The sequence below is a fragment of the Takifugu rubripes genome, chromosome 22, assembly GCF_901000725.2.
Source record: "Takifugu rubripes chromosome 22, fTakRub1.2, whole genome shotgun sequence".
Taxonomy (NCBI): Eukaryota; Metazoa; Chordata; class Actinopteri; order Tetraodontiformes; family Tetraodontidae; genus Takifugu; species Takifugu rubripes.
This window is the reverse complement of record NC_042306.1, coordinates 2337533-2351704: the sequence shown is the minus strand read 5'-3', so window position 1 is coordinate 2351704 and position 14172 is coordinate 2337533. Positions and strand designations below refer to the sequence as shown.

General features: G+C 45.7%; 2 protein-coding genes across 4 annotated transcripts; both read left to right on the top strand.

The window, feature by feature from the left end:
- Positions 1-2173: 2173 nt before the first annotated feature.
- asb10 (ankyrin repeat and SOCS box containing 10) lies at positions 2174-6197 on the top strand. Of its 3 annotated transcripts, XM_029831106.1 has the most exons (6): positions 2174-2572; positions 3334-3601; positions 3987-4491; positions 5217-5330; positions 5524-5750; positions 5829-6197. In XM_029831106.1, the coding sequence occupies exons 1-5, from the start codon at positions 2245-2247 to the stop codon at positions 5707-5709; spliced, it is 1401 nt and encodes a 466-aa protein (XP_029686966.1). In that variant the 5' UTR covers positions 2174-2244; the 3' UTR covers positions 5710-5750; positions 5829-6197. The 3 variants fall into 3 exon arrangements, with proteins under 3 accessions (XP_029686966.1, XP_003975325.3, XP_029686967.1); XM_003975276.3 differs by having other exon boundaries at positions 5524-6197; XM_029831107.1 differs by lacking the exon at positions 2174-2572 and adding an exon at positions 2712-3201 and having other exon boundaries at positions 5524-6197.
- A 1609-nt stretch (positions 6198-7806) lies between these two features.
- Positions 7807-10155, top strand: gbx1 (gastrulation brain homeobox 1). The gene is made up of 2 exons (XM_003975257.2): positions 7807-8544; positions 9130-10155. Exons 1-2 carry the CDS (start codon positions 8094-8096, stop codon positions 9642-9644), a joined length of 966 nt encoding a protein of 321 aa, XP_003975306.1. The 5' UTR covers positions 7807-8093; the 3' UTR covers positions 9645-10155.
- Positions 10156-14172: the final 4017 nt, after the last annotated feature.

Here is a 14172-nt window from a genome sequence, read left to right as displayed (position 1 = left end):
GTGCGCAGCACTGGAATCACTATCCTGTTAAGATAATGGGAATTACCGAGAAGACGTGCACACGAATGCATCATCTGTGTTGGCTCTCTACTGTAGTGTCACCAAACAATCAGGCAAATGACATTAGTTTCCATGGCAACGCTCCAATTACTCTACAACTGGGACAAACTTCATACTTGAGGTCCATGCAAACACCTTAAAAAAAAAAAAATCATAAATAATAAAAGAGAAAAACACCTGACAGGAAATATGGGCACCACGATGTCACCGCGACTCCTTCCTTGCACTAATTCTGTCTTAAACCAACAACAAATTCAATTGCAAAGCCATTAGTGTTTCATATTTCTGTAATTACTGTGTACATTTCATTATGTTTTCAGTATATTAAATGGCTGCTCAGTGTAAAAGGAGGGCCAGAGTTTAATCTCTTTCTGTATTACTGTGAGCCACAGCACTCAAAACAGCATTAAGAGGCACATAATCAGAGGGAACTAATTGCCAATGATTGCATAAATGAAGTGCCTCTGACTCATTGGGGGCCGCCGATGTCCAGCGCCTCGCCGCTGTAGGGCGGGAAGATGGAGGTTGACCACGAGGTGCAAAACCTCGGGGAGACGGCTTCTGGTGGGTAATGTGAGGAAACCGGAGCTATAATGTGTCCACGGGGGTGTTATGGGAGCAGCCTTTTTACTTCCACTGCCATCAGAGAGGCCTCTGCTTCAGAGGGGGAGAAAAGGGGGGGATCTCACCAATGCCCACCATTTGAGAAATGAATTTATCGAAGTCGCTGTCTTTTTCCCCATTAGTAAGTGTTTAGTTCAGCGTTTTAAATAATTGCGTTACCAGGAATGATATTTAAAATACATTTGGGAGTCAATGAGGCGGGAAAGTGCCTACATGTTTTGCTGATGACACCCGGGCCATTTAGAAGACATCAAAGTAGAGAGGAGGTAGCCCAGATGCATATTATAAACTCATTATGTATATCATTTAAAAGGATGTACTCCAGCCGCAAAAAACAATATTCCTTTCCTCCCTCCCTCCCTCCCTCCCTCTCTCTCTGTCTCTCTCTGTCTCTCTCTCCCTCTGGTAATGTGTGTTTTCAAAGTTGAAACTCTTACTCGCCTTCAGTTTAATGCGCCATCTATTACCAAACTGTAACATAAAACAAATGACCTTGATTTCCATATCAGAGCGGCCGTTAAGGTATGGAGCTGACCCAGCGGCGTGATGCCAAGCAACCTCCTGGAAATATGCGTTTGCACACCGGTAGTGAGGACCTCGCTCCCCCTCCGCCACATCTAGAGGGATCAGCAGACGTTAAAACATTTATTATTTCAATGTTATTGATTGTTCAGCCTCTTCCGATGCTGAGCGACGGGGTCAGAGGCGGCTGCAGGTTCACGCTGTAGAAGATGTTTGTCATCGGGTTAGCATGTAGGCTTGAAAGGGCTTAATTATGCGGCGTCTCTCTGCCATCAGAGGACTACACGTGGGGGCGCAGTGACACAGCGGTTGCCAGGCATTCAGCCTAATGTTGTAATGGAGGGAGCCGTGTGAATACATAAAATCCATTAGGAGGGAAAAACACTGAGCAGAAAGTCATTTTACCAGCACACAGTCACTGAGGCTTACAAATATTACAACATTTGGAATGTTTGGAATATTTGCTGTTTTCTTTAGGAAAAATCTCAAGGCAATATTTGACCTTTGAGGTTACAAAAATGTTTGAGATGAGGGCTTTTTTTTAGCTGCATTATTGCAGCTTGTGCCCAATTATCAGGTGGTTTCAGCAATCTCATTCATGTGTCCTGCCTCTTCCCTTCCCATCACTCACAGCTGGAGCTTACCTGCTCTTTCAGAATCATTTACAGACACAAATCACCAAGAAAAGGAGTTATAGAATGTCTCCTCGAAACCGATACCTCATAACTATAGCAAGGCTGCACGGGTTTAAACATGCCCATTGATCTTTGTAGACTCTTGTGTCTCCAGAGACGTGATACAAGTCTGAAGGAGACACTTAAAGGCTGTAAAACAGCTGAAAGTAGGACATACTCCAGCGGCTGCATGTGAGGCATAAAAATAGCCGCGCTTGTCACACTGCTGGGAGGGTCTCATACCAAATATCAAAACAGCTCGGTGAGCCAGCCGTGTTAACAGGCTGCAGGCACAAAGTGGACCTTAGCCAGAGAGGAGGGAACCGACATCCTGCAGATTTCTGTTGACTTGGAGTGGTGCAGCATGTCGCAGGGCAGCTTTGTCTTCACTCCCATGGCCCTGCGCTCCCTTCAGCAGGACGAGGACATGCTGAGGAGGTACGAGTGCAGGAGGCGGCTGGCCTCCCGTCACCTGCCCAGCAGTTATATGCTGAGGAAGGAGGCCAGAGACAGGACGCCGCTCGGGTCCAGCAGGGCCCTGCCAGCAGCTGTGTGTCAGGACGTGGTCGTCCAGAATGCCCTGTACACGGGAAACCTGGAGGCGCTGCAAGAGCTCTTTCCTAGAGGATCCAGAGTGAGCCTCATCATTGAGCCGCAAGGAGGTGACATGCGCTGGGTGGCCACGGGGGAAGGTAGGAGACGTTAGCTTAGCACTGAGATCAGATGGTTGTAAGGCTCCTAGATTGATCATCATGTGTCGACCCTCAGCTGTGATGCAGTTGCAGAGCTAATACACATAATTGAATATTATTGGTTCTCTGAGAGATTCAAGGCCGCCCAAAATAATGAATGAACCAGTCTTGGTACCTTTCTGCATTTATATGAAGCAAAAACTACCCCCACCCCCCCAAAAAAGTAGCTGAATCAGTTGGCCGGACACACGTAACACCTGACGCGCAGAGTCAGCCAAAATATCAGGTAACAGCACACTGAAATAGTCCGGTCCGCACAAACAAGCTGCATAAGAGCTGGTTTCCTTCAGGAGAAACAACTCAGCTTAGAAATCCATTTTACTCCGTTATGGCTTACATGCCTCCAAAGATCAGGTGGCGTAAACCTAAAAAGTACCGCAATGATGTGATAGCCACGGCCAAAGCCACCGGCTGCGTCCAGAGGTTCTGGAATTCTCTGCTTGTGGGGGACGAGCTGACCGTTCTTGGTATTGTGGATGACGAGGAGTACGACTACCTCATCGATGCCGTTTACGACACCAGCGACATTGACGAGTGGAAGAGCTTCAGATTTAACTATACGTGCCTGAGTAGGTGCATCCACATTCTGATATTCAATGTAAATTAGGACAGGTCAAGTACAGCTGAGTCATATATCTGCAAATATAACCTCCCGGTTTGCGTATTTGCTTCAATAGCCGGTGTTTTTGTCCTGCTGTCAGGACTGTGGTCGCTGAGTTATGAGCAGGAGTTGACGACGCCGCTGCACATCACCGCCAGCAGAGGCTTCACCGAGTGCCTGAGGCTCCTGCTGCAGCGAGGGGCCGACGTGGAGCTGGCGCCAGGAGGCGTCGCCGCGCTCCACGAGTCCTGCGAAAACTGCCAACCAGAGTGCACCAAGCTGCTGCTGAGCCACGGCGCCAACGCAAACGCCGTGTCCGAAGATGGCTACATGCCTCTGCATTACTGCGCACACCCCGAGTCTCTGGAGTGAGTAAAAGAGCAAAACCCTTTAACAGTTCCACCACATGAACATGAAAACACCACATGAAACACCACATGAACAAGAGTCCATTTCATATTAAAGTCATTCCTGGAAATTTAAGCTCTACATTTAATATCAGAGCAATCACATATAGAAAACGATTGCCTGAGTAGAAATTAATGTTGGGTGAAAACACTCAAAGTACGTTCAAACCGTATTCAGGTGGTTTATTGGGCTTTGCAGCATGTATTTAAATTACAACGCTGGTATCATTTGGTTTTTTTTTAAGAAAGGTCATTTGAGTTGCATCCTATTCAAAGTGGGGGTCATGTGACCTGTGTGTCAGACCCATGCCGACTCATCTGCCGCCTTCTCTCTGTGTGGCCGCAGATGTGCCAAGTATCTCCTGCAGTATGGTGCAGCAGTCAGTGGCCTCTCCACCGATGAAGGTGACACTCCTCTGCATGCGGCGGCCAGGAACGGCCTTCCGGGTCACACCGAGCTCTACCTGCGCTACGGAGCCTCTGTGAATAAGCTGAACGCGGAGGGCCTCACGCCCCTAAATGCCGCATGCTCCCAGCACCAGGAGCTGGGAGACCTCCAACGGTACTTCAAGGTGTGCCAGACTCTGCTGATGGCAGGGGCCGACGTCCACGTGACGGACCAGGACAAACACAGCCCTTTACACATGTCCTGCAAGAATGCCAATCCAGACATCGTGGATCTGCTGCTGGCCAACGGCGCCTGCGTTAACAACATGGACTATGGTGGCGAAGCTCCCATGCACAACATTCTAAAGGTGGTGTGCTACAAGGTCTCCCATCAGCCTGAGAGAATCGTCCGAGCTCTGCTCAACCACGGTTCCATCCGGGTCTGGCCTGGTGCTCTGCCAAAGGTAGGAAAGGTCCTCTCAGAAAGCTGAGAATGCCTTTTATACACACACACAGCCATCACACATATGCTTCTATCTTTGTGAGGACTTTCACAGATATCACACATTACCCAGCTCCCTACCTAAACCATCCCTAACACTAACCTATTCTAACCCCAGAATTTAAACTATGACTTAACCCTCAAACAGTTCTCTGAAGTTGTGGGGCCCCACTTTGATAGTAGAATGAGGATTAGAGTACTCAATATGCAGTAAATGTGAGGACACACACGCACACACACGCACTGATTTGTAGTGTGCTGTAATGAGCCACTTTGTCATCAAGGTGGCTGGTTGTTGTTTTTTTTTATATGATGATTAGCAAGTTTTGCACGTGTAGCACCTTGTGACAAAGAGTCACGCAACATTAAATTGCTCCCTGCAATATTTCAGACTTCACAAGTTCACATTCAAATCATTCCCATTTCATGACACGACGTGAAGTGTTGCACGCTCTGCAGGGAACAGCCTACAACTATCAGTGCAACCACGTGCACCAGACAAAATGCTTGGTTCCTAATTAGGCAAGTGTTAATAGGAGATTAATTAGCACTAATTGCATAATTTCCAGTTAAACCCCTGGAGGGAAGACCAATCTGTTCATTTCACAAGTGTTTAATTACTTTATTTCTTCAGTTCTGTGCAGAAGCTTGACCTTAAACGGTGATTGTCTGAATTTTTTTTTTCAGGTTCTGAAGCACTGCTCCATGTCTCCACGCACCATCGAGGTTCTTCTGAACGCCTACAGCCGCCTGAAAGTCACAGACACCTGGACCGAGTCGGTGCCGCCAGAGGTTCTCCAGGTGACCCTTTTGAAGACTAAAGCGCTTGATTTTAGGTTTTATGATACAGATATTCCATTTAAATGAATTATTACAAATAACGTGGGCATATTGGCTGGTATTTTGAACTCATCTGGTCATCATGAGAGGTCTTAAATTAAAATGAATGGATTGAGAAAACGTTTCTTACGATTTTGTTGGTTTATCCCACCAGGAACATAAAGAGTTCTATGATTCAGTCTTCTCTCTGGCTCTGACTCCTCGCTCCCTGCAGCACTTGGCTCGCTGCAAACTCAGGGACCTTCTGCAAGGACGGGTTCACAAGGTGGTTCCTAAACTGGGTCTGCCCACCTTCATTAAGAACTACCTGCTCCTGGAGTACCAGGGCTACATCCACTGAATCAGTTGTTCCTGATTAAAATGAAGGGTTGTGTGTCAAATGTAAGAAATAGCAGATACACTCTTCTCCACTACACTTTATCCCTCTAAATATATGTATATATCTTGTAAACTTTTTAGGAGGAGGAAGATTCTGCTTGTTCTGCTGTTTTCGCCCCACATTAACCTTGTTGTCTCGATCAGTGACGTGTTTGGGTTTTGCACCAGCAGAGGGCGCTGTAGACTAGAGTTGGTAAAGTAAGCAGGTATGAAAATGTGTTATTTTTAAAGACTTCTGATTTAATTTTTTCTTTTTTTTAGTTCTGCACTTATTGCACTTGAGGATGCTGTTTTTTTAATCAAATGTAATCAGATGTTATGCATTATTCAGTTTTGATGCGCATATAGATGTGTCCTTTTTCCACGTTTTCCTCAGTGTTTAATTGTTTTTTAAAGTAAATAAATATTAATTATATATAAGTAAACCATACAGCTTTGTTAATAAGCGTATTTATTGCTGTTCCTTTTTTTCGTTTTTTCTTTGGTGAAATGTTGACTGAAATACCTTTTTAAAACAATCACATTAAGTCTTTGTTAAATTAAAATCTAAAATTAAAAAAAATGAGATTTAAAAAATATATATACCATAATGGGAATCAAAATTACTTCTTTGGGAAGATTTTGCCTGGTTGAGAATTTAATGACGACCAAGCGAGACACGTAATTCATCATTTACATTTAGATTTTTTTTTCTGACTTTATAAACTAAAAAATGTTCTAAAACAGTAGAGACAATAATCTTTTAATGTCTTGCAAAAACAAAAGAAACAAAAAACCCCAATAAAATAATACAATTGTAAAAAAAAAAAAAAAAAACTACTCCTCGTTACCCCTCTAAAAGAAGGCCAATTTTGAATTAATCTAGACTATTCAGATATTTGGATAAAGTCGCCCTGACACCTTCCGGGCATAAAGAAACTTGTGTAACATTAGAATTCCTTCTAAAGAATGACAAAGGAGCAGCGTGTCGAATGGTTTCAGTATCAAAGAGGTGCAGCTGAAGTCACACGCAATTATAAGAATTAGCTCGGCCTGGTCCTCCACTGCTAATCAGAATCGGTGGTGATATGTTTATGTCCTTTTGCAATCAGACGAGCCGTTGGAGAGCTCGGGCAAGACTCAATAGGGCTAATCATCATCAGTTCCCATTGCCATTTAAAAGGTGAAATGATCTGCGATTAAGCCACCACTTAAAGAAAAGCCCCTTTTTTTTCTCCACGCATGCATTTTTGATCAGGGGTGATTACAGCTCCCTGGAGGAAGATCTGTGGTTCCTCTCTTTAAAGGGAAAAAGTCTAATGAATGTAGCTGACAGATGAGCTGGGGTGATGGCGGGGAGGGGGGGGGGGGCATCCAGATAAAACCCCTCAGAGTTCAAACGGATTTTGACTTTGGCCACGTTGCCTCCGCGTCCACACTGCCGTTGACCTCGCATGCACGCCCTTTATCGGCGTCTAACTGCGTCTAATTCTGCGCAGAGGATCACTCTCCGGGGAACAATTGTTGCGGAGCTTCTTTTGTGCCGTCCAGCCCGAACGCATTGTTTTTAACTGCGGAGAAGCAGGACAGAGAGCGCGCAAACATCTGCCTCCCCACCCTCCTGACTGTGATGCCCATCGGCCCTCAATATTCCAACAAAAGCCGCCGTTGTTTTACGCTGTCCCCTTGCATCCAGAGTAATTACTTATCATCAATCAAAATTAATAATAGCTGATTGGGTTGGTGTGGTCAACGATTATAGAAGGGGAAGGGCCGGGACAGTCTCTCACACCGTTTCGCAGTCAATGGTGAAACCTGGCAAAAGAGGAGGAGGGCTGGGGGGGGGGGGGGGTCCGTCTATTTGGTCTCCACTGGGAAACTACCGCCTCTCAAGACGGCCAAAAAGTCAGGCTGAATAAGGAAATGAAGCGTAATTTGAGGAAGATGGATGAGCCCCCGGGGAAACACCCCCTTTTCATTCCCCTTGTATTGCAGATGATAACCAATGCGCTCTCGCCTCCCTTTTCTCTCCGCGCGCACACACGGCGCTCCGGAGCGGGGCGGAGGGAGGAGTTGCCGAGAGGGGTGAGGTAGATAGACAGAGGGAGCGTGTGTTTATGCCTTAGTGTGTGACAAATAAGAAGGAGGAAAAGATAGCGGAGGGGCACACAACAAAGCGCCCTGACTGGCCGGAGCACTCAGCGCACGAAGCTGGAAGGAGACGTCCGCTGTGGTGCGGGATGACAACACGACAGAGGATCTACCCTCCATCCACTCTGCCTCTACACTGAAAGTTTTGCGCCTCGTCGACAGTAAAACGGACACTTTGGTTTCAAGTTTGCACCGAATCAAAGCGCGAAAACGAAAATGCAGAGACCAGGTGGCCAAGGGACGGCGTTTTCAATCGATTCGCTGATAGGGACCCCTCAGCCCAGACCGGGACACCTGCTCTACACTGGCTACCCTATGTTCATGCCCTACAGACCTCTGGTGATTCCACAAGCCTTATCCCACTCCCCTCTGTCTTCTGGCATACCTCCACTTGCGCCTTTGGCTTCTTTTGCGGGACGGCTGACTAACACTTTCTGCGCCAGTTTGGGTCAGGGGGTGCCGTCTATGGTGGCGCTCACCACGACCATGCCGAGTTTTTCGGATCCTCCGGACAGCTTTTACCCACCACAAGAACTTCCAGGTCCTCGTTTAAGCGCGGCCGACCCCGGAGCGAGGAGACAGGAAAGTCCGCACACCGACGAGCTCCACAGCCGCGACAAGGGCTCCGAGATGCTCAACTTCTCGGAAACTTTCCAGACAATATCTGGTGAGCTCTACCTCAGTAGTCCTTGGTGAATTTATTCAAATCCAAAACAGCATTGCCTCGTAAATGAAAAGACCCACGCGTAAAATGCGCAAAGCTCTTCTCCGGTTTCCTGCTTCTAAAGATGCTTTCAAATTAAGAGTAGACATCCCATTTTTAATTGTTTTGTCATTACATGAATCATCATCTGAAAAGAATTTATCAGAAAATGTAACAGGCCTGTTTTTATTCAGAGTTGCTGATGGAACCCTACATTTCCGGATAAATCCTCATTTCCTTGCAGGATAAATGGAAATAACTCTGAAACTTAAAGTTGTTATGACAGTAAAATAAAACTAAGCGTATTCCTACATATGAAAAATGGAGATATCAACAATAGGCTGGGGAAGTTCATCTTAAAGTAAACTTGTCAAAGACGGCTCAGCTGCACTGAAACATCTTGACGCGCAAATGTTTTAATAAATTAAGAGATATAACTTTTTTTTTCTTAGCTGTTCCATTTTTTTTATCAGCTCGGTGCTGTGGGGTTACGACATCCATGCTTTTTAAGTGACTTGAAATCTGTTTTTTCCCCTCGATTTTCTCCAGGTGAGACTAAACTGTACAGCTCAGACGACGAGAAACTGGACCTAAAATCCGCAGACACGGTGTGCAGCGACCGGGAGGACAGCTCCGCGGACAGCGAGAACGAAAGCTTCTCAGACGGGAACAACTGTGGCTCACTGTCCCAAAAGAACAAACTTAAAGGCGGCTCTCAGGAGGCGCTGCCGCCGGGCAGCTCCGCGGGGAAGAGCCGCAGGAGACGAACAGCTTTTACCAGCGAGCAGCTTCTTGAACTGGAGAAGGAGTTTCACTGTAAAAAGTACCTTTCCCTGACTGAACGGTCCCAGATCGCGCACGCACTGAAACTGAGCGAGGTGCAGGTGAAGATCTGGTTTCAGAACCGCAGGGCCAAATGGAAAAGAATCAAGGCCGGCAACGTCAACAACCGCTCAGGAGAACCGGTGAGAAATCCCAAAATCGTGGTGCCCATTCCGGTGCATGTCAACAGGTTTGCTGTGAGGAGTCAGCATCAACAGATAGAGCAAGGAACCAGGCCGTGAACCCAGACGATGAGACGCAAATAGTGCAACACACAGACACACACACACACACACGGAAAGAGAGAGAAACACTTGCAACAACTCAAAGTTCTGCTGATTTGTCGAACGCATGAAGCACAAAAACAAGGATTGGTTGATTTTGTCTGAGCTGAGACCGAGCAGGAGATTTGCCCGCAGTCATGTCGTCATTTCTATTTATTGTTGTGTAAATATGTAAATATAAATGGGAAAATGGTATAAATGGGCACTATGAGATGAGATTGTAAAGGCTTTTTTTTAAGTATTTATATGTTGGGCCAAGCTGTTCCCTTCGTGCATGTCCTCATTTGGTGAATTTTGCTTCTTGTGTTTGGTAAAATGCATGTTAAGACGGTTTTTTCCCCCCTATATTTTTTGTTGTTTTGTTGACAATAGAAAGCATCTATTTGTGGAAAAAGGAACCGTTGTGAAGGACTTATGACCAAACAAGGGACACGTGTAAATCATGACCTAATAAATAACTTTATACGGAAGTTGGGATCCAGATTGAATTATTAACGGGGATTTTTGACTGTCAAATTATGTTTTTTATCTATGTTATAATAACATCTACCTGCATCACAATAAGCAATAATTCGCTTAGTTTTTTGGTTGCAAATTTTTCTATTTAATCCCCTATATAATGTTTTATTTTTAATATTGCGTAACAGCTTCATCTTCACACCTTTGCAAGTCAAACCTCCAGCAACATTTAAGCGTTTCACCGATTCTGCTTATTTAACACGAGTCACAAATTATGTTTTTTGACTTTATTTAAATGGAAGCAATGATTGCATGATCCAGATTGAAAATCCAGTTCTACCCCCCCACCGACCCCCTGAGAGCTGCAGCCAAACTCTCAGGGCTCAATTCTTTTTTTTTCTTTTTTCAGAATTGAAAACTAACAGTCGTTAATAAATAATAGCTTAAACTTTAAAATATGTGGTCAAAATGGCAAAATACAAGACGAGAAAATTATTTTTTTTGCAAACCTCTATTGATTTTAAGGCATCTTTGTTTTTTATTCCAAAACAGAAATAACTGTGAAGGTCTGTAAGACAATAAGCTAAAGTTTAAATGTTCTTGTGAGTGTATATATATTAATAACTTTAATGTGTTTGCAGAAGTGGCCACATCTTTCTTCTTAATCACCCAAAATTCTAAATAAAACAATTCATTTCTTATATGTTGTCACCCAGGTTTTTAGGTCTGGAGATTAACAGAATTAATTAAAAAAAATTACAGAACAGCATTATTGAAATACTACCGACCACAAAAGGGAGAAAAAAGCAAAAATGTCTCAAGACATTTTTAAGCACCTGCAGAAAGCAAAGGGTCGAGAGCGCCCCCCCACCCAAACCCAAATTCAGTTAAATATTTAGGCACGATATGATGGGTTATGAGAACTTACTCAGACCAAACAACTATATTATTATCACTTCCAGTGTGTCTTGACCTTCCAGATGAGCAGACGCTTCATTGGCAGCCACGACCACTAAAGTTTATTTCGCCGTCCACCTCAGACTGCAGGACTGTAACACTTGGTTGGGGATTCGAGCGGCGATGACAGGTCCCAGGGAGCAGCGAGGGTTTTTATGATGGTCCGAGGGCTGATGCGGGCGGAGGGTCCATTTCACAACACTGTGCAAGGCTGCTGCGGATATTTCGGGCCCCGTGAGGTGTGTGGCGGAGGCGACGGTAAGGGGGATTTCTCCCAGCTCATCCAGTTCATGATCAAAAATAATGAGGACTTTTGAGAGGGAAAAGTACCAGCTGGGACATCACTGACTACTCAGAACAGGAATCAGCTTGTATATTTTATTAATTTAATTTTTCAGTGACTTCTAAATCTGTTAATGCCTCATGAGGTGTAATTTTAAAGGCCCAAGTCTCAGGACAGTGTGTATGTGTGTGTGTGTGTGTGTGCCATTCTACTGCTGTCACAAATTAAAATATCAGAAGTTCTCCCCACCATAGACACCAAGACCACTCTCACCACCTGGAGAGAGGGAAAGCGAGGCATGTCATTACCGGCCGTGTGAGCGCTGGCTGCTCGGCGCCGTCTGGAGGCCTGACTTCTTGGGAGGGGCCGGACGGCCGCGGCTACAGTGATGTATGGGCAGATGCATCAAATCGCACAAGATAAACAAGCGATGAGTTTCATCAGGGCCATCACAGCTTTAATTTGGCTGCCTAATGAGTCAGATCTAGCGGCGGAGATAAGAGTTGTCAGAGGCCCGGCTCTAATGAATTTCTTGCCACTTGTAATCAAGGTTGGCTGTCTGAGGGGGGATGATTAATGAAACCCTGGAGGATTCCCTCGGCCCTCAGCCTTCATTACAGCTAATGCATTCTCAGGCAAATTAACAGAGAAATGCAGGCAAAAGCCAGCGGGGAAGAGGAGGGAAAGAGAGAGGGAAGTGGGAGAAAGGGAGAGAGGGACGGCAACTTAGTGTTTATTCAAGACAAAGAAATGGAGAAGCAGATGATGTGGTGGGGTTATGAAGGAGCCAGGGCTGAGACGGGCAGGGATGAGTTGAGGTCCACTGATTAGCCTGAGGTTCAAGGATATGGAAATAAGAAGATTGGGCCGGTCAGAGAGGCAGAGAGCAGGCGGCCACATAGATGTAGAGGGAGCTGAGATTGATGAATGGACGTGGAGGTCTGGTGGGAATGTGGAAGAGGCGAGATGGTCAGACGGCAGCAGTAGAGTGGATTTAATTACTGCTTAAAGAGGTTAAATGGGCGAAGGGATGAAGCAAGAAGAAACAAGGAGCAACAGTAACTTATCCGAAGCACGACAGGCCGACACTGGGAAGAAAAACTGCCCTGGAACAATGTTTATGCTGGGAGTGGGCACATCACTGGCTTAACAGGCTGTTTTGGTGGCCTGTGGCCAAGCCGTTCCTACATTTTACGGAAATATGGATTTAATGTTTGCAAATACGGTCTCATCAGGTGTTTGTGTAGCCATCCATCAGCCTCAGACCCACCTCTGCAATCTATGAGGCAATTTGTCTGAGGAGAGGTGGGCGGCGGAGAGCCCTCCTCGGTGTTTAGCAGGACTTGATGGAATATCAAAACACACAGCGGTGCGGGAAAGCACTTCAGCCTCACCACAACAAACACAGGAAGGGCGCGGGACACCGGAACAAATCGCGTGAAAGGTGATCGCTGTAGGATTTCTCAGGTGATGTGGGTTTTGGTGAATATAAGATGCCTGCACATCTTTGATATTTGGTCTCTCCCTCTGGTCGACCTCTAACCACATCATGTGGTGAGAACAGAAACTAAAGTGTTCTGCCTGAACTTTGCAGATTCCAAAACTTCCAAAAGACAACTGCAGGAATATCTTACTGACAAATGTTATAAATGAAAAAGGACAGTTTCCGATAGTCCGTAGTTGATGTTGGAAGAAGTATAACAGACACTATCTGTTGATAGTGAACTAAAAAAGAATAAAATCACCTCTTCTTCTCATACAATGACACAATCTGATGGCATCGCCTCCCTTGCAAGAGCAATAGCTCCCTTAAGGGACAGCTTACGGAACAGGTCTGCCCCTGGATGGCTCTGACCTGCAGGTCGCCTTTCAGACAAACCCTGACCAGCAGAAGCACTAATGCAGATATAGAGCTGTTCGTGAGATCAGAAGATACAGACAGACAGACAGACAGACAGAAGTACGATTTCAGCTACTGATTACTAAAATAAACCCTTTAAAAAGGCATTACAGTTATATGAGTAATTACGGTTGGAAAGGGACATGTAATTTGTGCCCATCAACTGGGGCACGTAGCGTTTTGGTGCCGTGAATAAACGGCACCTGCTGCGTGTACTTTAACAGTTAATGTTTCATTAGTCGTGTCACAGAAAGCTGTCAAGTCTGTGCAGCAGCGACAAGCTAATGTGATGCAGACAAGATGCAGATGGTCGACTAATAATCAAGTGATTGGTGTTTTTGTTGTGAGGCGACAGTTGATTTGAAGTTTGTTGGCGGGGTGTGAGGCAACGTTGTCCCTCACAGGTGTAGCGTTATTTAATGATTACGGGTTAAGGGCAGGCAGTCGAGGAATCTGATTAAGAGATGAGGCGTTGCGCCGTGAGCCGTGCTTTGTGTCGTCGCGTCAATCCATTCCCCAAGGAGGAACAGGAACCTCCAAACAGAATCCAGGTGGTAAAGGTCAGATAATGGCTGCCAGCCGAGAGAGGAAGAGGATGAAGATATGGTGAGACAAGATTAGCAGGAAATAAGAAGTGGATTAGTTATGGTTTGACTCCTCGGAACACTGAAACCATTCACTTTCCCCTGTGGCGTTGTGCTGCCTGACACTAAGCCCGGCTCTTTATCTTAATCCTCTTTCAGCGACTGTTGGGTAGGGGGGGCTCACAAGCAGGAAGTGGAAAGGCGTCTGTCCTCACGGCAGGCCCGGTTGTCTTGGTTACAATAGCAGGAGGAAGTTTGAACCGAAATTGGAACACGCGAGGCTAAAAGACCACATACCAAGGT